At 45.1% G+C, this 23,451-nt stretch overlaps 2 protein-coding genes across 4 annotated transcripts; one reads left to right on the top strand and one right to left on the bottom strand.

Annotated features, from left to right (window-relative positions):
• The first annotated feature begins 3,732 nt into the window (after positions 1-3,732).
• Positions 3,733-8,415, top strand: LOC8025889 (pterin-4-alpha-carbinolamine dehydratase). The gene is made up of 3 exons (XM_029978690.3): positions 3,733-3,902; positions 7,497-7,628; positions 8,049-8,415. Exons 1-3 carry the CDS (start codon positions 3,822-3,824, stop codon positions 8,229-8,231), a joined length of 396 nt encoding a protein of 131 aa, XP_029834550.2. The 5' UTR covers positions 3,733-3,821; the 3' UTR covers positions 8,232-8,415.
• A 2,603-nt stretch (positions 8,416-11,018) lies between these two features.
• LOC8025890 (protein BTG1) lies at positions 11,019-23,378 on the bottom strand. Of its 3 annotated transcripts, none has more exons than XM_029978683.2 (4): positions 23,328-23,378; positions 22,459-22,910; positions 14,149-14,272; positions 11,019-13,659 (listed from the first exon to the last, which is right to left on the bottom strand). In XM_029978683.2, the coding sequence occupies exons 2-4, from the start codon at positions 22,761-22,763 to the stop codon at positions 13,429-13,431; spliced, it is 660 nt and encodes a 219-aa protein (XP_029834543.1). In that variant the 5' UTR covers positions 22,764-22,910; positions 23,328-23,378; the 3' UTR covers positions 11,019-13,428. The 3 variants fall into 3 exon arrangements, with proteins under 3 accessions (XP_029834543.1, XP_029834544.1, XP_002399840.1); XM_029978684.3 differs by having other exon boundaries at positions 23,235-23,351; XM_002399797.4 differs by lacking the exon at positions 23,328-23,378 and having other exon boundaries at positions 22,459-23,164.
• Between the last annotated feature and the right edge of the window lie 73 nt (positions 23,379-23,451).

The following is a 23,451-nucleotide window of genomic DNA, read 5'->3' as shown; positions in this document are numbered from 1 at the left end:
TGTCTAAACCATAGAAAACGGCACGTGACCATGGAAAAGAGAGTGAGCGCTACTCAAACTGGCCAGTTCTCGATAGTTGGTTTTCGGGCAGAAAGAAACGAATTTCGAGCCGCAAATTGTGTTCTGGGTAGTTGGGCTCGTATATATCATTTACAAATAGGATCATAAATGCGTGATCATAAATATACCTCTTGCTTCTTATTGCGCCCCTCAAAAAAAAAAAAAAAAAAAAAAATTAGCAGTTTGGGGTAGCACGCGTGTCAAGACATTAATTTTACTCGTAAAATAAATTTTTCTAGATCAATATTGACGGCGCGAGACGCGATTTAGTCGGCTGTCACTTGGGCGTCTGGTGGAAGGTGTTGGTGGAGGAGAGGTGGATCGGCTTCGCCTTCACGACCGAGGTGGTCCGCATCATTAGTCACCTGCGCAGTGGACTTCCTAAGTTACGGGTCGATCTTCTGTTTTTGAGGCAGAATATATTGAAGAGAACCACACTCACGAAAACACAGTTTCCGTGTTGCCTACTCCCCACCTCGCCGTAACCGTTGGTTGTACTACACTGTACGACGGCAACCGCACGACTGCACGGCGTTCATTTGCAATCCATGGCCCCGTCGCGTTCTCGCGTGTGCGCAGACATTTGCCAAATCTTTGCCGAACTTGCGCAATCTTTGCCGAATCTGAAGTTCTGCAGTTTCGGTCCATCACCAGCCATAATACAACGCCTTCGCCAGGGCGCGGAGGGGAGAAAGGAGCGACAATTTGAAGTGTTTGAAGCCACCTTATGGCGGCCGCGTCACGTGAAATAGCATACGCAGCCCATAAATCACGTGACCTCGATCGTGCAGTTAAAGAGCTTTGCGACAATTCCAGTGCCCTGCTTAAATAATTTGGGATTTGGTGCCTCGACTCTCGACCTTTCTGAAGTACAGAACAAACAAAAAAACGCTTTTGCCTGCATCGCCTAGTTTTTATTTTAAAAACGTACAAAGATTGAGGTTTTCGGTACCTACGGAAACAAAAATTGAAATATTCACATTTCGTTCGGAAATGAGTCAAGCATGACGTATAATAACCGTAAATGATAATCGCGCGTTTGTATTTTGAACGATTGGCCATATTTTTCGTTCCAAACGGTGCACTCCAGCAAGCGCTCGAAGAGAAGCGAACGGAGAGCGCGATGCGTCATGGGATATGCGGCGCAAACAAAAACAGAAAGAAAAGATTTCCCGCGTTCGTGGAGTAGCAAGGCAGGCGTGGTTATGAGCTTTGCCTTTGGTGGCGTTGTCAGCGTTGTGATGGTGTCAATAGCCTCAGCGCATTACAACCGAGCCGCTCGAAGTGCCCGTGGGGTGACGAGCGTGTGGCTGGCCCAAGGAGCACGTAGCTTCCACAACACTGTCAGCTTAGGGCTGAACGAGGTGGGGAAAGCAACTTTTGTTCGAGTTTTGAGCGACGTGCTAATCTTCTAGGGGGAGAATTATGTCCGGTTGCACGAACGAGGGTCCGAGAAAGAGGGGAGTCCTTCCTTTCCGTCTTCTTGAACCGTTTGGTACAATGCGCGACTTGTGAGTTGAGGAGGAAAGCTAAAAGGAAAACGTTGAAATGCCAAAGAGCGGCGCTGCTCCGAAGGAAACTGCTACGTCGCGACTACGTAGCAGTTTCCACAACGTTGCTAGACTACCTCCCAAATAGGCTCCGCATGCATCCACCAGGTGCACATTGAAGGTCGTTTATTTAGCTTTAAAATTAGTTTTCTTGTGCTTTTCAACGGAAGACTGGTGTTTTTGAGGTTAGGGTGCAACATGCAACACATTAAAGCCAGAAAATGAGCGCTGAAATTTCGTTTCCCTACCCCTTTAAAGGGCAACTCCGCTCAATTCCGAAAAATTTAGGCTTCCATGTGATTTACATTCACAAAGCACTACTAAACAACTCTACGTCTTCGGATTCGCGAAATGTGGAATATTATTTGTGTAATCCTAATTTAAACATCAGCAGACACCGAAACCGAAACTTCGGTTGCGTCAGGCAACATCGTTCTCGGGTCGTCAGAGGCATGGCACGTCACGTCGAACCACGTGGTCTTGTGACGCTCGGGAGGGAGCGAAAAACAGGACACGCGACGCGGGCAGGTTTTTTTTTTTTATTTTTTTTTTTTTTTATTGGACGTGGGCAGGTCGCTTCGCGTGGCGTGGACGGTGATGGCCTGGGGAGAGGGGGAAGAGGAGAAGACGAAAGAGAAGGGGAGCGGAGAAACAGACCGATAAGCGCGCAGGGCAGCGCAAAGTAGCGCATCCGTGTTACGGTGATCACGTGAACGCCCGGTCAGCCAACACCGGAAGGAGAAACTCATGACGTCATCGTTCAATTTCGCTCTGAGAAGTAAAAACAAGCAAAACGTGAGAATGACGTATCATGCCTCTGACGTAGTGGCTCAACGTTGGCCGCTCCAACTCCGTGGCATTGACTGCTCTGATGATTGCGCCTCGCGCCGCACGCTAGAGTTGGCAGATTTCGGCGACTTGGCTCGCTTGAAGGTTTGCTGGCCAGTTTATTAAATAAACAAACGGAATTAGATCGTAATATTTGACATGGGGTCTTCCTATATGATACTGAAGAGGGCTACATAGTTTTCTAAATATCAAAAATGAAGCGGAGTTGCCCTTTAACTCCTTCACCATCTTCCGAGTCACGTGCGCTGTGACGTGAATGGGGGACACGCGGGGTTCCGGTGAAGCTCTCTCTCTCTCTCTCTCTAGAGCCATCAGTGAGCAGCGAGAACTCACCCGCTCGCGACCACGTGACCACGTGACCATAGCGACAGGAGGAAAGTCTCGTCCGGGTCCAACCAGCCCCGTGACCCCGTCCGGCTCCGGCTCTGCCTCCGTCCCCCTCCGGCTCCTGGCGGCTGTTCGCGGTAGCAGATAGAGCCGATGGTTTTGTTGACCTCGGATAGATGGCGCCGCTAAACTCCATATAATAAAAGTTTTATCGATGATACCAGGTTTTTAACGCATTTATATTTGGAACGACGCGATTTATAGAAAAATTACCTTTTTATTATCGAGCAGGTATTTGCACAACTTCCTATCTTTTTACAAGTCCCCCATTGACGTCATGCCGCGTGGTTCCGCCGCTCGCGGCTGCAGGTCGGGAAATATTCCAACTTTTGCCTCGCGATTACACAGCAGCAGAATCGCAACATTTCGAACGAAGGAGACGTGTTCTCCGTCCTTTGTAACAAGATAAACAATGTCAAAAATAGAAGATGCAAATTCTTTCAACGTTAAAATCGTTACACAGCTCCTTTAGACACTTTCCGTAAAACAGGCTCTCCACTCAAAACTTGAGAACTACAGAAAAAAGCACTACAGATCTTGCTCGATAATAAAAAGAAGAGCCATATTGACAGAGCGCTGTCCACGTGTCGTCAGATGCTTATCGCCTCCCATGAGCAACAGTTTTGACGTTGCGATACAAATCTGGTGAACGCTCCCGTCAGCACACGCGTAGCGCAAAGTCAGCGCTATGGTTATAGCGTCCCGCTGTATGTGTGAACAGGCCCTTAATCCAGAGCTCTGCTTTATTCTTCACGAACGCGCTCAATGCACATGCTCGTAGTTCCGCTGGTTCTGCCTTGTACGTCGGAGAGAAACGCGCATGCAACGAAATCGAAACTAGAAGCACTAGAAGCCCGGATGGGAAATTGTCGCCTGGCAACAGTGTGTCGATTTCGCCGCTTCGGCCGCTCCTCTTTTTTGAGAGAAGGTCGTGCCTCTTTTCGTCTAGACATTTTTATCGTATTTTTATCTGTAATGACTGGGGGAGGATGGACAGTTTTTCGGAGCACCATTTCCCTCAAGGCTGCACGGTCGTCACGTCTGCTGTCCAAAATGGTACGTGGCCAGCTCCTTCTGAACTCACAAGCGGCGTGCAATTTTTGCCTTCCATAGTAGCTCGTATACGAAGCTCGTGGGGAAGCGTGGTGGCTTTTTTAAAGATTCACTCGTCTCACTGGATCAACAAGTGGCCGGAGAGGGTCCGACATTCCTTCAACGTCATTCAGGGCGCCATTTTCGGGCAGCTATTGCAGTTTTTTTTTGGGTTTCGTTTGCGTAGCTCCTTTCGAGGCCTCTGAAGCGAAATAGGCGGGAAAAGTTTCCAAATTTTAAATTAGACCTTTGTGTGTGTATATATATATATGTATGTATGTATGTATGTATATATATATATATATATATATATATATATATATATATATATATATATATATATATATATATATATATATATATATATATATATATATATATCAGTGTGTCGAACCGAAAAAAAATACGGGTTCGGTTACGGTTCAGGTTCAGGTAAATTTATTTTGTTCCGGTTCAGTTCCGGTTCGATTAATTCGATCCGCGAACCGGTTCGGGGCGCTGAACCGGTTCGAAAATTATAAATGACAAATTGCATCATGAAAATAAATTACAAATAAAACATCTGAAATCAGCACATACGAGACGGGATACATCGTAGTGTAAGGCTCAGGAATTTCTACCAGGAATGGTTTCTTTATGTGCACTCAAAGGTTACCTCACCGATGTTTACGCATTCGGACTTCATCTAATTGGGTCCGACGCAGTGGCTGTAAAATTCGCGACCTCCTTACAAACCCACTTACAAGTAGAACTCGCTAACTATCCCGCCACCTCGGCGTGTAAGCAATTGAAGGAACAGTGGGGAGAAAATACAGCTTTCTTTATTTGAACTAGCCTTCGGTAACTCAAATTAGACCCTTAAAGAAGTTTTCATTAAACAAGATACGGAATATGAAAAACACTTCACCGAACGCAACGCCAGAAGGACGTAACAGGATAAATATTAAAATAGACGAGTTTGCTGTCTCACAAATATGTTAGCTTCTAAGTGCCTATACGAAACCGGATGCATTATTATCAAACTCCACAGCCTTTTCTTTTCTCATTGCGATGGAAGCAAGCTTCAAGAACTCGCGCGTTCTAGAAACGTGTTATGAAATGAGCACACAGCAGCATTTAGGATTTACGAGATTGTAGAAAAATGAAATCCCGTGACGCGATTTTTTTTTTTTGCACAGCCTTTTAATTTTTTTTTTTCCGTGCAAGCCGTGACCAGCGCAATACTGGTTCCTATGTCAAGATTCATGGACGCAGCGTTTATATTCCTAAGACTGAGTGGAGAAGAAAAATATGTAAGCGAGGTGTGTGTCAGTTGACGGCACTTAAAAAACTAATGGCATTGATAGCACATTCATTGTCAACAGCGCGTGGCCGAACCGTTTTGACATGAGCCGGTAACCGTTATTTTTTTTTCCAATTCGGGTTCATTGCGATAACAATATAACGGTTCGGGTTCGGGTTCAGTTCCGGAAAAAATACCGGTTCGGTTCCGGTTTGGTTCGGTTCCGGTTCGACACCCTGATATATATATATATATATATATATATATATATATATATATATATATATATATATGTATATATGAAAAAAAAATTTAAAACGTTGTGTTGCTGTTTGCAGGTAATTTCGGTTGCCCCCCCCCCACACACACACACTCACGCACACACACACACACACACACACACACACACACTCACGCGCACACACACACACACACACACACACACACACACACACACACACACCCTTATGCAAAATCGCTAATGTGAACAGAATTGAATGTGATGCGGTAGTTTACCACTAGTCACACTGTTTATTCAGGTGAATTCCTAGGGGATTATGTTCGACAAATGTTTCGTTTCTCCTAGAAAGAAACGGGAAGTGCCAATATCGTGTCTGATTGGTTGGAGGCTCAAATGAGGAAAGTTCCCTCTTTCGTCATTTGAGCCTTTAACCAATGGGATGTGATATCGTCACTTCCGTTTCTTTTTAGGAGAAACAAAACATTTGTCGAACATAGCCCACCACGTTCGCCCAGAGCCTCAGGTGAACAAATTCAACTCATGCGCGAGATTATTCGGCAGTCTTCGTCACACACTTGCATTCCTGAGCAACGCCAAACATACGTCCCAGCTAAGAAGGAACAGGGTGCAAAATTAATTTTCCCAATGCTTCGCCCTATTAACAAATCCGCCGTACTGCGAGCTTAGTGCCCGGACAACTAAGATTTCGGCTTACACAGGAATTTGAGAAGACACCCAAAAAGGCAAAGTTGTTTTTATGCGTGCAGCTTTAGCCAATCTTGAATATGATATAACTATTGTATGTATATATTGCACCAAAAGTGCAAGATCATATATCAAGTTCGACCCTATAGTCCGTTGCAACTCGAGAAGGTAGGGAGAGGGTGAGACGGCGGGCTGGGGAGGAGGAACCAGACAGAACGCTAAAGAGAGGAGGAGGTTTCCCCCTCTCTTCTCCAGCATTCCTTCTGCTTCCTCCTCCCCAACCTGTCTTACCCTCGCCCTACCTTCGTGAGTTGCAACGGACTATAGTAACTGCTACAGAGCCCTAGAAGGCACTCACCAAGCTTGCACGTAAATATGTACACAATTTTCTTCTTCAGTTCCACATTATTTAAAGGTATCTTGAGCAGAAAATGGATTTCCAGTTGAAATCACAACTTATGGCAGCTCGATCTGTTGTGAAGACATACCAAGCCCTTTTATCGTTTTTTATGTCATTCATGTATGACACTATACTCTGTGTGACTAGTTGCGTGCAGTACAGGCGAGGGCAATGTCAGACGAGGGGAGAAAGGGCAGGCACTAGGAAGGCTGGGGAGGAGGAGGGAAACCCACTTTCCTCTCTAACCTTCCTAGTACTCTCTTTCTCCCCTCGCCCTCCGCTGCCTTTCTTTCCTGCCTGCCTTCCTAGTGGTCGCCCTTTTTCTCTTTGCCTGGCGTTGCCTTCGCCTACACTGCACAGAACTAGTGACACGGAGTGTAGGGTTATCTGAGAGATGTCTCCCAATGCTCAATACTTAAAGGGACACTGACAAAGTATTTATACTTGCCAATGTTTTTATTTGTACATGACATGTGAGAGCCCAACTACCCAGAACATAATTTGTGACTCGAAATTCGTTTTCTTTTCGCCCCGAAAACCGCCGTTTGAGAACTGGTCGGTTTGAGTTGCGCTCACTCTCCTCTCCGTGGTCACATGCCATCTTTTAAGGTTTGGATATAGCCACCAAATATAATCAAAGTCGTGGGCCGTCAGAGGCACACTCAATATAAGAAAGAGAAAAGAAATATTGTACCCATTTTTTGTGGCTTCTACAAAACTGCAAATACGTTGATAAAAAAAAAACAAAAAAAAACGTTGCACAGCCACATGATTTTTGTTAACTCTCTCCTCCTCTATATTTCTTCTTTGTTCCCAGTCCAGTTTCGGTTTCAAGCAGTTGCATCTTTTGACTTATTAAATATATATGTGATGCTGTAGCAAAATATTGATTAGCAACAAAACAATGATGCATCTCATATCTCCTTGCAGTCCTCCAAGAGAGCAAAGTTGACTGAAGAGGAGAGGAAGACAAAGCTGGCTCCTCTGCTGAGTGCAGGATGGACAACTGTCAAGGATCGGGATGCCATTTACAAGGAGTTTCTGTTCAAGAATTTTAACCAGGTAATACAATAAACCCTGAATCTCCGCTGTTGGGAGATCCCCACATCTCTGAATTCTTGACCAGAAGAGCTGGACCTATGTGAATCGCCGCCCATGGTTGTAAGATGTAAATTTAACTACACAAATTGTTTGTTCCTTTGAAGGCACATGTGCATCAAAGCTACATAGTCTAAGCAATGTCATATGCTGGTATTACCAACTATTTGTGCTTTTAAAGGCTTAGTGTCTTTTTGGCGAACTGTGGTGCCACTGAGCTAAGGCAGTTTTCACCTGATGACTGTCAGCAGTGGCATGTGCATATATTTAAGTGCATACAATATGATCAAGCAAGAATTGCTCCGCAACCTCTATTTTCACATTGTGCTACAACTGGGGTACGACTAAACCTTCCTTAACAGATTGCTTTATGTCTACTTGCAGTCATTTGGGTTCATGACTCGCATTGCGATGCAAGCTGAGAAGATGGACCACCACCCTGAATGGTTCAATGTGTACAACAAAGTCCAAGTTACCTTGAGCACCCACGATGTGGGAGGTCTCTCTGAAAATGATGTAAAGCTGGCCAACTTCATTGAAACTGCAGCCAAGAGTATGTCTGCATGAGATATTCAATGCTAACTCCTTCCATGCTGCCCACAGTTGGCAAAGAAATCTTGGCCTTGCTATATTTTCCGCCGCAAGATTGCTTGGACCAAGAAAGTTGACTGCTTATGTTCAGTGGCTATTATTGTGTACTGCCACTGAATATGCTGTGCCATATTTCTTAAAATAAAAATGTGCTAAATGACTGGTGTTTATTGGAACCTTGGTTTGCTACTGAGATTTGAAATCAATGGAAGTAACCAGTGCTAACTACAGTGCATAATTCCAATAACTTGACTAGTAAGGTTCATTGGGACTAAAAAAATAAAAAAAATGCCTGCTCTTTTATGACCATAAACCTAACAAGCATGGTATTGTTTTCCTCCCTTTAGGCTATCATTCAATATCTTACTGCAAATCCTCATTCAATATCTCAATGCAAGTTGTCATCCAATAGTGGAATGCAGGTTCCCATTAAGGATTTAATATCCAAAATATTTCGCACTTGGGAAACACATTCTGGGGCACTACAGCAGGAAGTATGCACATGCATGCCTTTGGCTAACACTAAGGACTTTCTCATGCAATTGTTTGCACAACACTCATATCCTTCAGTACAGTGGTATAGGCAGTGGTGGGGGGAGGGGAGGAAAGAGAGAGAAAGAGACTTTCAAGGTTGTAACCTTAGCTGAAGCCCGATTTCAAGGCTGAAGAGTATGTACCACTGATTTTTGTCTCGCAAAACAAACATGAAGCCTTTATTCAAGTCTTCATTGGACAACATAACAGGAAAAATATTTTTCTATCGGAATGGCACAGGCAGGTTAATCACCCATTGACAAGACGAAAAAAGAAAATTTCGCCTGACTCCGAAATTGTGGGGCTGTGTGAATGCGTCTTTATGCAGCATGTATTCCGAGTGATTAAACAAAGCTCCACTAAGAAGCCAGAAACAAACCAAAAACAAGCTGAGCCAGGTGCAGAAACTTTCGTAACAAGGAGCCCATTCACAAAATATACAAGATAGATGATGATGTTGCATTGAATTGACCAGGTCTTGCCTGGCTATCTGGCGCTTTTGCAGATGGCACCACTGCCTGGCTCCTGTAGAGCCGACAATGCGTTGTGCACCCCACACTTACGACTCTCACCTAGAAAACAAAAAGCATAGCCTTCAAAGTAATCTAAGGCCACAAGCAGCGATTTGAAAACTGCTCCCTTGTGCTGCTTTATCCTTCAGACAAAAGCATGTGCAAAAAGGCAAGATCCTGAAGCTGGGACAGTTAGTTTCTTTCGATCATGTCGCTTTCACCATGGCCCAAGATTTGACTTGTTTTTATCCTTTCAGCAGTTTGTTTATACTGTGAGTTCATTTGCAAACCATCCCCACACACAACAGAAAAAAAAAAAAAAAATGCTGCTTCAAATTTAGAGGTGCACTTCTGGAAGTATTGATATATATTCAAGATATCTCATGCTTTCAAAATGTGTCTTTGACTCTGATACATAATTTTCCAGCAAGTGATAGCAGGTAGTACAAGATATCTAACTGTATCCACAGATGCCATTGAAAATGTGTGCCTTCGATACTGCCCAGCCCTGGTCTGCGGACACGCTACGAGCTACTATGCTCCGTTCACACTTGCAGTCAAATCCACAAGCAAGAGCTAGCCCGCACTCGTGGTTGTGGGACGTGCCTTTATAGCGAGTGGGCTCGCTCTGCTGAAGTATGTTTCAAAGCAGTGATCTCATGCTGTAGAGCTTGCGGCATCGGCTGCAGTCTCAACCTAAAGGGGCAGTACAACGATTTTCGGACATTGGCCAATTAACTGGAGGAATCAACCTGTGTTACTTGTAAAACGGAGAACAGAAAACCATCTTTTTTTCTGCATGCCAGTTTTTATTTTTATCAAAAATTAAACAAATTGAAGGTCAAAGGGCCCCTAAACTCTCGCGCTCTTTCGAATGACGTCTCTGGGGGACCACCTGGTTTCCTATTGGGTTAAGTCTTCAGAGCCCCCAGCCGCTCCCTCCGCAAATGTGGACTTTTCAAGGATTAGCATCGCAGGAGGTCACGACGACACAAGAGACTGCTTGCCACGGGGCTGCCGGCGGGTGTACCAGCGGATGGGGACAGGTTTCATTGACTTCCGCGGTACCCCAGTCACACGCCACTGTAGTTTTCCGTAACCGCCACACGCGGCTGCAGATCAGGAAATAGTTTGTATTTTTACTTTGCAATTATGCAGCAGAATAGCAATTTTTCTGGGGGGAGGGGGCATGTTCTTTTCTCACTCGTGCCTGGATAGGCTATAGAATGTAGCAACTACAAATTCTTTCAGCGTTAAAATCGTCGCATTGCACCTTTAAAGGGATGCTGAACCGAAATCTGGATTCCACAAAACACTGAGGCAAAAGCGTGCAGCGGGATGCTAGAAACACCAAAACATCACTTATAGAGCGATATCAAACGGATGACCGTATTTTTCAAAAAAAGGAGGCGCATCTGACAGATTTCTTTACGTCTTGTTTCTCCGAGAAAAAGAGGGAACGGCCTCACGTCTTCTCCGCCTCGCCCCCTTGAGGGGGCGAAGTAAAGAGAGGAGGAAACGAGATATATCTTTACGTCGCACGCCTCAATCAATCTCAACCACTTTTTCCAAAAATACGGCCGTCCATTCGAGATATCGCCTTTCGAGTAGCGTTGTAGGGATTGCAGCGTCTTGCTTACATCTCCTGCATTGTTTTTTTTAAATCGAAATTTCGGTTCACCAAGGGTGAAAGGAGGAGTATAAGAAATGCAGTGGCAAAGGCTTAACAAGATTTTTATTACTAATGAAAACAAAAGTAAGTAGACATTGGTACATCACAGAATACTAGTCAATACATCACCAAGAAATTGAAAGGCATTAATTAAAACAGAGGGCGAGCATATGTTATTTGGCATGGCAATTAAATATACATGAATGCAACACTGGTGGCACAAGAAGCCTTCTAGTATGATTTAGAACATACCCTTCGTATGAATGCTTCACTGGTACACTGAATGTAAACACAGTTGGTGATCAGACAGGTCATGCTATTGTTTGAACTTCTGGAGTTTTTGGATGGTGTAAAGGCCTGCTAGGCTCTACCGAACTGGTGATGCCCTGATTACTACATCGGAGGCACTACCAAATGCATCATATTTCAGTTTTCATGGGCATTTGTCTCACCAGATGGCAACCTCAAAAGGTGACAACTCGAGCACCTCTTTAGCATGAGACACTTTTCACCATAAAAATACTACTTTTTGTGCAACTCCAAGGGAATTTTACACCAGGTTCATTTTACTAAGAGCAAATGGCCATCTTTGAGAAGATCAGTGCATTATATTTGTCTACTAGACTGATAATTTACCAAGGTGGAGATTAACAAATATGAAGAGGCCAGTTTATGCTGAGTTGTAAACTTTCTCCTCATTTGTTTTGGACATTGTTTAGATGCAGTAGAATTCTGTAGAAAAAGTGATACGTATAACTTTTAAGAATTGATGCTACTACCTTTTTTAGCACGAAAAGTACTTGTTTTGCACTAGAAAACTCATGCAACTACAAAGGTTGGTTCAAGATGCATAAAGATGACTAGCGAAAAAACTGAAATGTAGCTTGTTGTTCTTTTGAAAACAAAAGCTATGAATTTGCAAGGTAGGTTCATAACAAGTCGATTGGCCCAGCACAACAACCATCGCCCAACCGAGGCTTTAGCTTCGGCAGTTGAGAGAAACAGGGAAATATAACCACAAATAAGACAGATAAGAAATTTCGAGGGAACTATAGTAAAATAATTCCCTCAATTGCATCTACGATACAAGAGGTGTCATGCAAGCAACTGTGCATCTATCGTCTCCGCACTCATTTCCAAGTGTCTCTACTTTCTCATTCACCTTCAGCCTAATTCCTAGACACACTTTGGGATTTATTTGGCATGCCTTCATTTAACATTGATTGATATTTGCAAAATGTAGGCTCGTGGAGTCTTTGTATATTCACCACTATCCTGTGCCTGAGACGACTTGGTGCAAAAAGCATACAAGTCTTGTATATGAGGGACTGCATTCAGTGAGTCAACAGAATTGATCAGGTCACTTGTGCTCTGTATTAGGTTGAATGTCAGGACCATGGAAAACAGAAACCTCGAGGGTAGTTTAAAACAAGCCATTGTGGCAGTTTGCGAGTCCTGTATGTATGCTTCTAACTCCCTAAACATTTGAGAAACGGAGATTAGCACAGTAAATAACCAGCAAACTTCAAGGACACTAAACTTTTCTTAGAAGACCACTACATTATAGCTGCAGATTTCTGAACTTTTCCCTTAGTAATGATCTGCAATTTAGAGACAAACATTGAAAAATCACATAAAACACCACTTGCAACGAATAATCTTTAAGCAGAATGAAGTGGGGCACACCCACAAAATTCACAAGACTTTGGTACTGTTTTGTGTAAAATATCATCCAGAAAGAAACTAGTAAAAGCTTCAAAGTGGTCCTCCAAAGTACAGCTCCCTCCCACTAAGGCAGAAATAAAACTTGGAATTGGACCACAAACTAAAATTTTTTTACACAATGTAAATATTCGCCAATGCTTGTAAAATAAAAGCCGTGGACCCATATATTTTTTTCTTTCAAAGCATACATGAGCACCTTTTGTTCCCAAAAGAGAGCAGTGAGAAGCAAGGAGTGGTTTTCTAAAAAAAATGGAATTACACTTCATTTGTTTTTTGATAAACTTGTTCCCACATACGATTTTAAATGTAGCACCAGAGCCAACACGAGTGTGGTAAAGAGTTGTGTGAGAATGCATCCATCATGTTAACTGTGCAATGCACCCATTTGAAAAAAAAAAAAAATAGAAAAAGAGGAGGATCTTGTTTGACCAGAAAACTGGACTCGCATACACCACACTTTTGCAAAAGATATATGGGTCAAAGAATGCATAAAAGAAACATGTTTGTTTCATTAAATACTTTAAAATACCCACGTCCGCACGCAACATGCACTGAACTACATGCAGGAGGTGTGGCCCCTCTAAATAAAATGTAAGTGATGAGAATGGTACCTTGCCACTAATGGAGAGGAAGAGAGAGGGATGAGGTGTTTGTTGATCGTCGTTCTATGGTTTCTACGTTGAAGATGGGGCAGCACAAGAGAGGGAAGGGTGAGGTGCTTGTGCAAGGGTTACGCCTTGACCACAGACTTGTTCACCCAGTGGTACTTGTCGGGCTTCTGGCCGGGAGGAAGGGCGGCCGAGAGGTTCCACAGGGTACCCCCCCTCGAGAGGAACTTGGGCTGCGAGAAGACGCCAGGAGGGCTGCCACTCAGGCACGGGGAGTATGACGGGAACTTCATGCCCCAGCCACGCTGGGACCCCACCGCCCGCTTCCTGCCGCTCATCATGTCCATGGAGGCCTGCGCCACGGGATAAAAGTAAGCTTCTGAGACGGAGCAACAAATGAAAACAAAAAGCTGGACTAGCATTCCCAAAGCCCTAAGCACTGCTTGCAGTGCTGAAGCATTTCACAATTTTCTTACGGCTTACTCTGCATTTGCTGCACATATTCAAATCCAGTATGGAGAGCCACTGGCAAATGGTCACTGCATGCTGCATCATGCTGATTACATTTTTGCACTTGGTTTTTGTAAAAGACATTATAATATGTCTATTTCACATTTCTTCCTTTGTGGCCTCAATTTAGTTGCCTGCTCTGGCAATTTACTGGAAAAGGAGCCAGCAAGTGCACCAAGAGAACTTGGTGCTGAGCATTCTAAGAGACAATGGGAATCCCGCAGATCTTCCCACAGGAAGCTGCAACTGCTACCCTTGTTTCGGCCCATCTTTTATTACAAGTTCAGCATGTAATGCAAACAGTCTCTTTACAATGGCAACAATTGGCTGACCTGCTTTGATCGCTCCATAGACCGCTGCTCCAAGTCATCAATGTTGATCTGGTCCACATAGTTTTCCTTTTTCCCTCCCTTGAACGAGGCCAAGATGCAGTATGAGCTCTGCCGCTCTCCAAACCTGTGCAAAGAACGCAGACTGCAGAAAACCATCCGCTATTGCCGTAACTCAACAAGGTCGAGGGACTGGCTTGAATAGATAATCCACAATGTAGACACTGTCTTGGCCTACAGGGAATGTTGGTCAATGATCCACATTGGTGAATCATTTGCCCTTGTCTTGAAATAACTGGCTTCTACACCACAATTATGCAGGCATTTTCAAGTAGGTTTGAGTCAACTGCACATAGCAACTAGCTAATGAGTGGGCACTTCAGGCCAATTGTGTGGCAAAGAGCATTTGCCCATTTCGAAGTGTGGTAAACCATGGTCGAACAGTCCCACATAACTGGGCTGTGCACTTTTTGGTTATAACCGAAAAACACCGATAAACATCCGCTGGTAACGAAAATACAAAATCGGTTAAAACTGAAAAACACCGGTCACTGAATGTTTTCGATCTATAGCCGGCCATTTTCTTCAAAACTCCTCCCCCATAGAGGTTTGTCAAACATGTTATTTTTTGGATCCTCCATACTTTCAGTGTCTATTTAGAGGTTGATTTGGTTCTTGGAAGACACTGGCACCATCAGTGCAGTCCAGGGCCCCAACCTTGGATAACGCATCTCCTCGCCTGGGGAATGGAGATGCGGTCATTGTTAGAGCCCTGCATATCTGCGGATTATCCGCAGCGAACTGGCGGATGCGGATAAAAATTAGATGGATTTTGGCGGATTGCGGATCGGATGCGGATGTCAGGGGCTGTGGATGCGGATATTCGCGGATCCGGATCTAAATTTTTGCCCGGTGGCATTCAGTCCGTCGACTGATGTTTCATCTACAGATCGTTTCGCCGACATGCGACGTTTCATTGAAAGGCTTCCCGTGTTCATTCCATCGAAAAACCTGAAACGTTTCGTTGCACACAATTCTGCTATTTTCGTCACAAACTTTTTGCGTCTCGCCTGGATTACAGGGGGTTGGGGGACATGGTTTGGGGTTAAGCACATCTTAGTGAATTGTGCGCTAGCTTTTAGCGGCTTGGTGAAGAAATACATTGTCGACAAAACATCGCAGGGGCATGTGCCCACAAAATGTACAGCGTCGACGAACCGTGTGTCTGTGAAATGTATGTCCGTGAAAAGTAGTCCACGAAACGTATTTCCACAAAACGCGTTTCGAAGAAACGATAGGGACCATAAGAAAGATCTGATTCTTACTGAAGATCCCTTCAGTTAGTGCATTTCATCTCGCCAAAAATGCTATGCATAGAAAAAGTAAAAGTAAAGAATGCAGGGCATCAATCATGCCGAGAAAGCTAGTTCTTTGTCAGGGAAAGAGCGGAAAACTTTCTCGGGCAAAGAAAATCTCAAACGAACAAGTCACAAGAAAGTAGAAGAAACCTCCCCCTCTCCGCAGGGAGTGGTGTGGTCATGATACCAAAAACAAAAGAATGCTTCGACAGCGAGCGCGACCCTGTGGCGCCACGGCTTGCAAAGTTTCAGAATCAGCGGCGCACGCCCACAGGCAGCCCTTACCCTTAAATTGCCTGTTTCCTTTTTCTATGCTTAGAGTTCTAGCCAAAAAAAGTATGGTAATTCATATTCATCCGGTTACGACGCCAGAGCACCAGCAATGCCAGCGGCTTCCGCGCGAAACCTACGTAGCCGCCCCAAGCAAAAAAAAAAAAAAATGTTCCATTTTATATATATATATATATATAATATATATATATAAGATCGCGCCTGCAGGCCGCGATCTTTCTCTAACAACACGTTAGTCGATTCGATCAGGCCTTGGACTCTGACTTAGCGGCGCATCTGCCTGCTCGCTGACACGAACAACTGTGAGACTCGAGGCGGCCGCATACGCTCGGTAACATCACAGTAAGGATTTTGTCTTCCTACCACTGCTTCTCCTCCTCTCTTTGCGAAACTTTTTTTCTTAGGCGTTCAGACTTCAGGGGAGAGTTAAGGGGCCACAGGTGAAAGTTTCCGATTCCGCGTGCGGCGGGGAAGAACGCGGTCGGCGTGATTTCCACTGATTTTGCTAGTCTAAATGGAATCGTAACCTCTGGTGGTTAGCAAGAACATAGACATGGTTCCACATTTTGTGGATGCGGTTCGGATACGGATACAAAGTATGCGGATGCGGATCGGATACAATAATGAGAAAAGTTTGCGGATGCGGTTCGGATGCAGATACTCAAACTATTATCCGTGCAGGGCTCTAGTCATTGTTATCTGTTTAGTTTTCAAGGGTTTCCGGGGCTATGGGTTCGGTTTGACGTCCCCGTCCTGCGTTTGCTGGAACTGTTCCGCTTATTTAATAGGGGGATGACGGGTGTAGGTTTTGTCCACTTCGCAGCCGTAGCAGGTGCTCTTGAAAATCCTTCCACTTCCACAGTAAAATGCGGATTCTGTGCATCTTTTCTCAAATTTCAATAACAAAAACGAGCTAAGAAACAAAATGAAGCTGTGCATCTTTTTGACGATTCTGAGACTAAGGTTAGTGTTGCGGCTCCAAAAAACAATCTTCAACCTTTGACGTGCCCGTCAAGCTCCTTTAAAATAATTAACCTTAATTACTCTCCATGTGACAGCATTTATTCGCGTTGAATAAGGGTGTACAGAGCCTAATTTCTTTCACCGATAATCACAGTTTTTAGCCTTGTCACGAGTCGTTCAACCGAATTACGCTGGTGTTTAAAAAATAAATAAACACTAAAACATCCACCGATTTTTCGGTGGAAAATACACACCCTACATATAGCTAGGAAATTAGTGTCCTAGTGTCTGTAATGCCCTCCAGCTGTGCCCAACAGAACTATTTTTGTGTCGTGTAACGGTGCAGCACCGTAATATAAACATCTACCTTTGGTACTGCGGGCTGAACAACTAATTCCTGAAAAACATAGGTGGCTCGCGTTTTGCTTGTCTCATTCGGTGAATTGAGGAATATGGTTCCTCAGTAGGGTATGTAGCTCGTACATTCTTCTCTATGTCTAGAGCATAGCCTCCTTTATATTGATAATGCCTGCACAACGTCTGGCTTCCCCACGCTTTGGCTTCATTGCGCCGGCTTCACGCAGTCACAGCCGAGGCGAACACCTTCCTATATAATGAAGACGAGAAGAGAGAGAGTAAACTTTATTGTGGAAATGGAGTTTTCTATATCCCAGCCCTGGTCCGGGCCTATGAGGTCGATGCTTGTCCGCTGCGCACTGGCTCCTAGAGCAACATACAGGATTCCAATACTTTTGTGACCCATATTTCATAGCGGGTGAGAGCAAACGTATATGTAGTTTCCAAAAGTAAGTGAATCTAGTGGACGGTAGACATGACCCATCACAAATTACAGACCAGACAGACGAGTCAGTAAACTTTCTTGATGTCCAAACAGTAAACACTGAAACTTTTTATTTTTTAAGAACCAAGCGAAGAGCAGAAAGTGAAGAAAAATTGCGACAGCGAGGGTCCTCCGGGGTTGCAACCACCACAAAGCCACCTAAGCAGTGTCAAAGGTGTTAACCGTGGCGGGGCTCACATTAGATAAAGACGCACTGTGCCTGTCACTACCTCAGAGTGTGCCAAAAAGATGTGGGCAGGTAAGCACAGAAAGAGTCAAGCTGCGCCGAAAGAGGACCTGGAAGGGTACATGGGCTGATCTAGCCTTGACGCCGGGGAGGCCCGAGCTAAGCTGGGCTTAGACCGAAGCCTCGGTAGGATGCACGAAGCGGGACCAGAGAAGCCTAATGTCCATCGCGGAGAGGTGCCTACCGCATACTGTTGAGTAGCAGGATATAGAATTTGGGACGCAGTTTTCCTTGAAATGAGCTTCAGTCACTTTCCATGGTCCGGGGTGTTGCTTGGGGCCTCATGAAATGACAGCCCCAGCACCTTCTTGCCCACAGCTACCACGACAAAAGCCAAAAAACACTGCCAAGAATGCAACAATGCACAAGAGGGGCTTATTCACGTCGTTCAGATTTTCTGTCTGCATGGATGGTGGCTATTCCCTTTGAATCGCAAGGTGACTTGCACCACGTAGCCAAGTAGTGTTTTTAGTTCAACGTTGAATTTTGACTACGTCAATTTAATCTAATTTATTCTATCGGTCCCTTGATATTCGCCACCATTCCTGTAATCTTTTACCAATTTCTACCTCTTGAAGACAGTTTGTTTCACCATTCTCCTCAAATCCCAGAGCCCCAAAAAAGTCAGCCTCAATGCGTAATGTCCTTGGGTAGACAAGCCCCCCACATTCCATATGATATGCTCCGACTTTTTGACATGTTTCCCATATACCGTGCATGTTGTATCCAGCTCATGAAATTTAGCCCTGTACATCCGGGTTCTCAAAACTTCCGTCCTAGCCTCAAACAATAATGCACTACCTGTAGAATTGTAGAATATTCCTTCCTTTCTAATATCAGTTTTCCTTCTCTGGACATTTCCGAAGCTGGCTTCTTCTGCATTCTTGTCTCCTGTCCCCAATATTTCTCTCTCCCTCTCCCTTACAATATTCTTCACTGTTCCTGCCCGCCCATCTTCCTCGGTGTTACACCAGTGCCTTGACACGAGCCGTCGGGTTCGTTTTCTCCACCTTGTGTCCACGCTGCTCATATATATAGGTACCTAAATGTTCTGCCCGCCCATCTCTCCTCATCCATTTCCCGCAAACATTCCTTGAATTCCAGTTTGCTATTTGCATCCCTTGCCTCGAACAACAACCAACCCATAACTCCCTGTACGCCTTCAATAGGGGTTTTTCTACAGGCTTCTAGTGCCATCCTGCCTACGCCACGCTGTTTGACCTCCAGTCTTGACTGCACCTCCAGCATCATGCACAAGACAGCATTTCCAAATGTTAAAACCAGACACCATAACCACCCTCCAGATACTTCTCGCTACCTCATATCTTAAAATTCCATAATGCTTGTTTCTTCATTACTAATGCATCCCTGTTGCCTTTAGTTTTCAAATATTTTTCATGTTCTTGGATGTACTGTGTGCTCTCATTCAATCACATTCCCAAATACTTGCATTGCTCTACTATCGGGATTTTAAATCACTGTATATCTAATGGGTTGTCCTGTATGGGGAAGCGGTGACCCTTGTGGCAATAGCTGGCAACTGGCGATTGGTCAGGCGTTTTCAGTATACAGAAGGCTATGTCTAGGGTGATTAGACGTCCCATTTTGGCCGGGGCAGACCTGTTTAAGGGAGCCATTTCTGCCGTCCCGTCACCCTGTCTCAATAAAGCCCCATGTCCCGTTTCCGTGGAAACATGCATAATTATGAGGACGAAACAAATTTTTTTTACTTGTTATTGACATTATAAATATGATAACTGCCATAAGATATAAAATTTTCAGTTCTCTGTGATTACATCTGAAAATATGTTTTGTTTGCATAGATTTCTAGGGAAGACGTTTTCTATATGACCGAATGTGGCATCCTTTGGTTGACATTACTTCCTTGCTGTTTAAAAAGGGGGAAGAAAGGCAGTTGTATTCCTAATAAAGAAATCTGGAAAAATGTGCTTTTACATTGAACTAAACAGTATAGGGCAAAGCCTTTTACCGTGTGCCATTTTCTACTGCGAGGTTTATGGTCATCCTCTCTATGTCTCATCTGGTGAAATGAACAATAAGTTTCCTCAGCAAAATATGAAGCTCACATTTTGCCTATGTCTCATTTGGTGAATGGAACAATAGACCCTTTACAAAAAGCCCGTGCGCGCCGCGCAACGAATAATGGGAGTCCTCGGTACGCCCCTCTGCCCGCTACAACATGGCATACGCGAACAGGCACAGGTTACCACAGCAACAACTTTTTAGCAGCCCATACAGACGAGCGACAAGCCAATGGCTGCACCTTTCTCATCCCTCTCCTTTGTACTGGCTCTGTCGTCTGCTGCACCAATGCTTTGTCGAACCTGGTCAAAACCTGCCACGATTGCGGTGCAAACTAAATGTATTCGGCGACACTTCAATACGTGAAGGTAAGTTACGACGAATAACGTATTCAAATAAGTTCACCTGTCGTAATGCCTTTACGCTGCCACAGATACGATACGCCGCCAACGACGTAATACTCAGCGGATGGGCGGATGGCTGCAACAGCTGCTGACGGTAGCTGTCGGGACGCACGCGCAGTCGCAACGAGAAAGCGTGTGATCTGTACCGAGGGTTCCCAAAATTCCCTGCCGTCGTGGCGCTGTACATTTTGCAACAGGTCTATTGGATTCCATAGCAGGGTAGGTAGCTCATGTTTGCCTATGTCACATCTGGTGAACTGAGCAATAAGATTCCTCAGCAGGGTAGGCAGCTCACATTTTGCCTGTCTCTTCTGCTGAATTGAGCAATAGAGTTCCTCAGCAGGGTAGGTAGCATATGGTTTTGTCTCTCTTATCTGGTGAATTGAGCAAGTGGTTTCCTCAGCAGGGTAGGTAGCTAACATGTTGCCTCTCTTCTGGTGAATTGAATGGCAAATTAAGCAATAGGGTTCTTGAGCAGGGTAGGCAGCTGATGTTTATGTATGTGTCTCATCTGTTGAATTGAACAATTGGGTTCCTCAGCAGGGTAGGTACCTTATGTTTTGTCTACGTCTCATCTGGTGAATTTAACAAATTGGTTCCTCAGCAAGGTAGGTAGCTCACATTTTGCCTATCTCGTCTGATGGATTAAGCAGTAGGGTTCCTCAACAGAGTAGGTAGCACATGTTTTTGCCTGGCTCAACTGGTGAATTGAACAATTGGGTTTCTCAGCAGGGTAGATAGCCCATGTTTTGCCAATGTCTTATGTGGTGAATTGAAAAGTTGGGTTCCTCAGCAGGGTAGGTAGCTTATGTTTTGCCAATGTCTCATCTCGTGAATTTAACAATTGGGTTCCTCAGCCAAGAGGTAGCTTATGTATTGCCAACGTCTCATCTCGTGAATTTAACAATTGGGTTCCTCAGCCAAGAGGTAGCTTATGTTTTGCCTATGTCTCATTTGGTGAATTTAACAATTAAGTTCCTCAGCAGGGTAAGTAGCCTATGCTTTGTCTACGTCTCATCTGGTGAATTGAGCAATTGCGTTTTTCAGCAGAGTAAAGGCTTATTCACACGATGCATCTTTTCAACGCGCCACAGTTTAGCGAAACCAAGATTTCGCGAAATCGGCCTGTTCAGACGTAAAGTTTGACGCGCGAAACCTGTGACGTATTGACTCACGAGAGTTTCGCCAAACCTTGCCATCTGCACCGGGAATACCAAGCGTTTCTCATCAAAATGATATGAAGTACGCACAGTGTGAAGAGACAGTCTGTTTTATTAATACCACTCAATGAACTTCGTCAGATTCGGCTCACTGGGTTTACTAGTCCTGCCAAACCCGGGAAAGACCGCGAACGTCAAAGAACAGGCAGATGATCTCGAAGCATTTCGGACATTTTCGCACCGCTAATAAAGAAAGTTATTCCCAGTCACTAGGTTTATATCCGGTGCTTGCACTCGTCGCGACTATCGATGAATCTGTACCGCGCCACCAACCCGTACTGTAGGCGCCGTTCACACACCTGATACCGAGTAGGACGTCGCCCGTACGCACCGCAACTCCGCTTGTCGCTCGCCATGTTTGTTTACTTTCTCTCGGCTTTGGCTCGGATACGGAATCGGCCGAAAATCAGACTCCTCCAAAAGCTCGCTCCTCCTCGAAAGTCAGACGTCATAGCAAAGTCGAGCGGCCATTGGCAGCGCCCGCGTTTCTTCGTCGGGTGATTGACAGGCCTCGGTGAGGTTTCAGCGAAAAATTGCTCCAGAAGCGAGGAAGACGCGCCACTTTTTTCGGAGGCGCGCCACTCTTTCGGTCGCGTTCAGACGGGGAATCTGTTTCCCGAAACCTAGTTTCGCGACACAAGATTCGCCAACAAGATGCATCGTGTGAATAGACCTTAAGTAGCTCATGTTTTGTCTACATGTCATCTGGAGAATTGAACAACTGTGTACCTCAGCAGGGTAGGTAGCCCATGTCTAGCCTATGTCTCATCTGGTGATTTGAGCACTAGGGCACCTCAGCAGGGTCGGTAGCTTACGTCTTGCCCATGTATTGTCGGTGAACTAAGCAGTAGGGTTCCTCAACCGAGGAGGTAGTTCGTATGTTCTGCCTATGTCTCCACTGGCACATCTTTGTGTGTGGTCTAGCATGAGGTGCGGTTTCCCTTACCTGCAGCACACTTCGTCCGGGTCGACCCAGAGCGTGAGTTCCGCCGGAAGGCACAGTTCCTCGTAGCTGAGGCCGCACTGGCGCGACGCCTGCTCGAGCACGGGCTCCCTCGCCTCGTTGATTCGGATGCACCGGTAGGCCTGGCCCCGAGACGGCCGCTCCGGGAACCAGTGCTCCCGGAACCGATCCGTGAGGACGGCTTCGAGACGCGCTCGCAGGGCATCCAGCTGGCCGGGCTCAAGCCGGGAGTTCTTACCGACGACACGGATGAGAAACGCCACCGCTGCTTCCACCTCGTCCTTCATGGTACGCTGCCAACTTCTCGCTCGGCAGGAATGCAAAATACATTAATACCCGGAGGTGGGCTCCCAGAGGTTTTGTTCCAACGCTGGACAGTACCGGTCGCTATCAGCTCAAGGAGAGGCCGGTCACGATTTCCCACGCTGAAGACACTGCGAGGCGAGACGGTGGTGCAAGCGTCGGTGTCTGCCACTCAATCGTAATACAACGATCTCCAGTAGACACAACACTATGATTCGCCCTGCACACTGATAACGCGGTCGCGGTTAGTCGCGGGCAGGGTCAGCCAACAGTTCAATGCGCTAAAGTTAAGCATGATAGGTCTTGTGCTGTTGTACTGCGGAAGACCGTAGTATCAGGGAGTACAAACGCTCGACACAATCGCTATCTGCGTCGTGTGCATTATAACTTGTTATCAGTATAGCTACGACCATCAGCAACATAATGTAGAGGTAGCGTAAAATATAAATGCTTACGGTATATGATTTAAAATAAATTGGCACCTCTAGTGCCTAGTTAGACCCTTAAAAATAACGTTGAACTGACGACAAACTGCAAACCAATCTTACCGACGGCCATTGACTTCCTCATTCAGTTTCTTGCACAATTTGTTATCCGTAGTTCCGTATTTTAATTCCGGCGTTTTTTTTCTTTTTACTTTTATAATGTGGCAAATGGACAATAACATTTGAA

This window comes from Ixodes scapularis, unplaced genomic scaffold, assembly GCF_016920785.2.
Source record: "Ixodes scapularis isolate PalLabHiFi unplaced genomic scaffold, ASM1692078v2 PGA_scaffold0__279_contigs__length_252992795, whole genome shotgun sequence".
Lineage (NCBI taxonomy): Eukaryota > Metazoa > Arthropoda > Arachnida > Ixodida > Ixodidae > Ixodes > Ixodes scapularis.
Note: the sequence above shows the minus strand (reverse complement) of the source record. Positions and strands in the feature narration are given on the sequence as shown.

Bases quoted from the DNA above. Each gene is read 5' to 3' on its own strand.
- LOC8025890 (XM_029978683.2), bottom strand. From the start codon at position 22,763: ATGAAGGACGAGGTGGAAGCAGCGGTGGCGTTTCTCATCCGTGTCGTC. The intron at 14,273-22,458 runs GTAAGGGAAACC...TTCTTTGCACAG, and splicing joins CCGGACGAAGTGTGCTGCAG to GTTTGGAGAGCGGCAGAGCT. The intron at 13,660-14,148 runs GTCAGCCAATTG...CCCGTGGCGCAG, and splicing joins CTATGGAGCGATCAAAGCAG to GCCTCCATGGACATGATGAG.
- LOC8025889 (XM_029978690.3), top strand. From the start codon at position 3,822: ATGACTGGGGGAGGATGGACAGTTTTTCGGAGCACCATTTCCCTCAAG. The intron at 3,903-7,496 runs GTACGTGGCCAG...ATCTCCTTGCAG, and splicing joins CACGTCTGCTGTCCAAAATG to TCCTCCAAGAGAGCAAAGTT. The intron at 7,629-8,048 runs GTAATACAATAA...GTCTACTTGCAG, and splicing joins TGTTCAAGAATTTTAACCAG to TCATTTGGGTTCATGACTCG.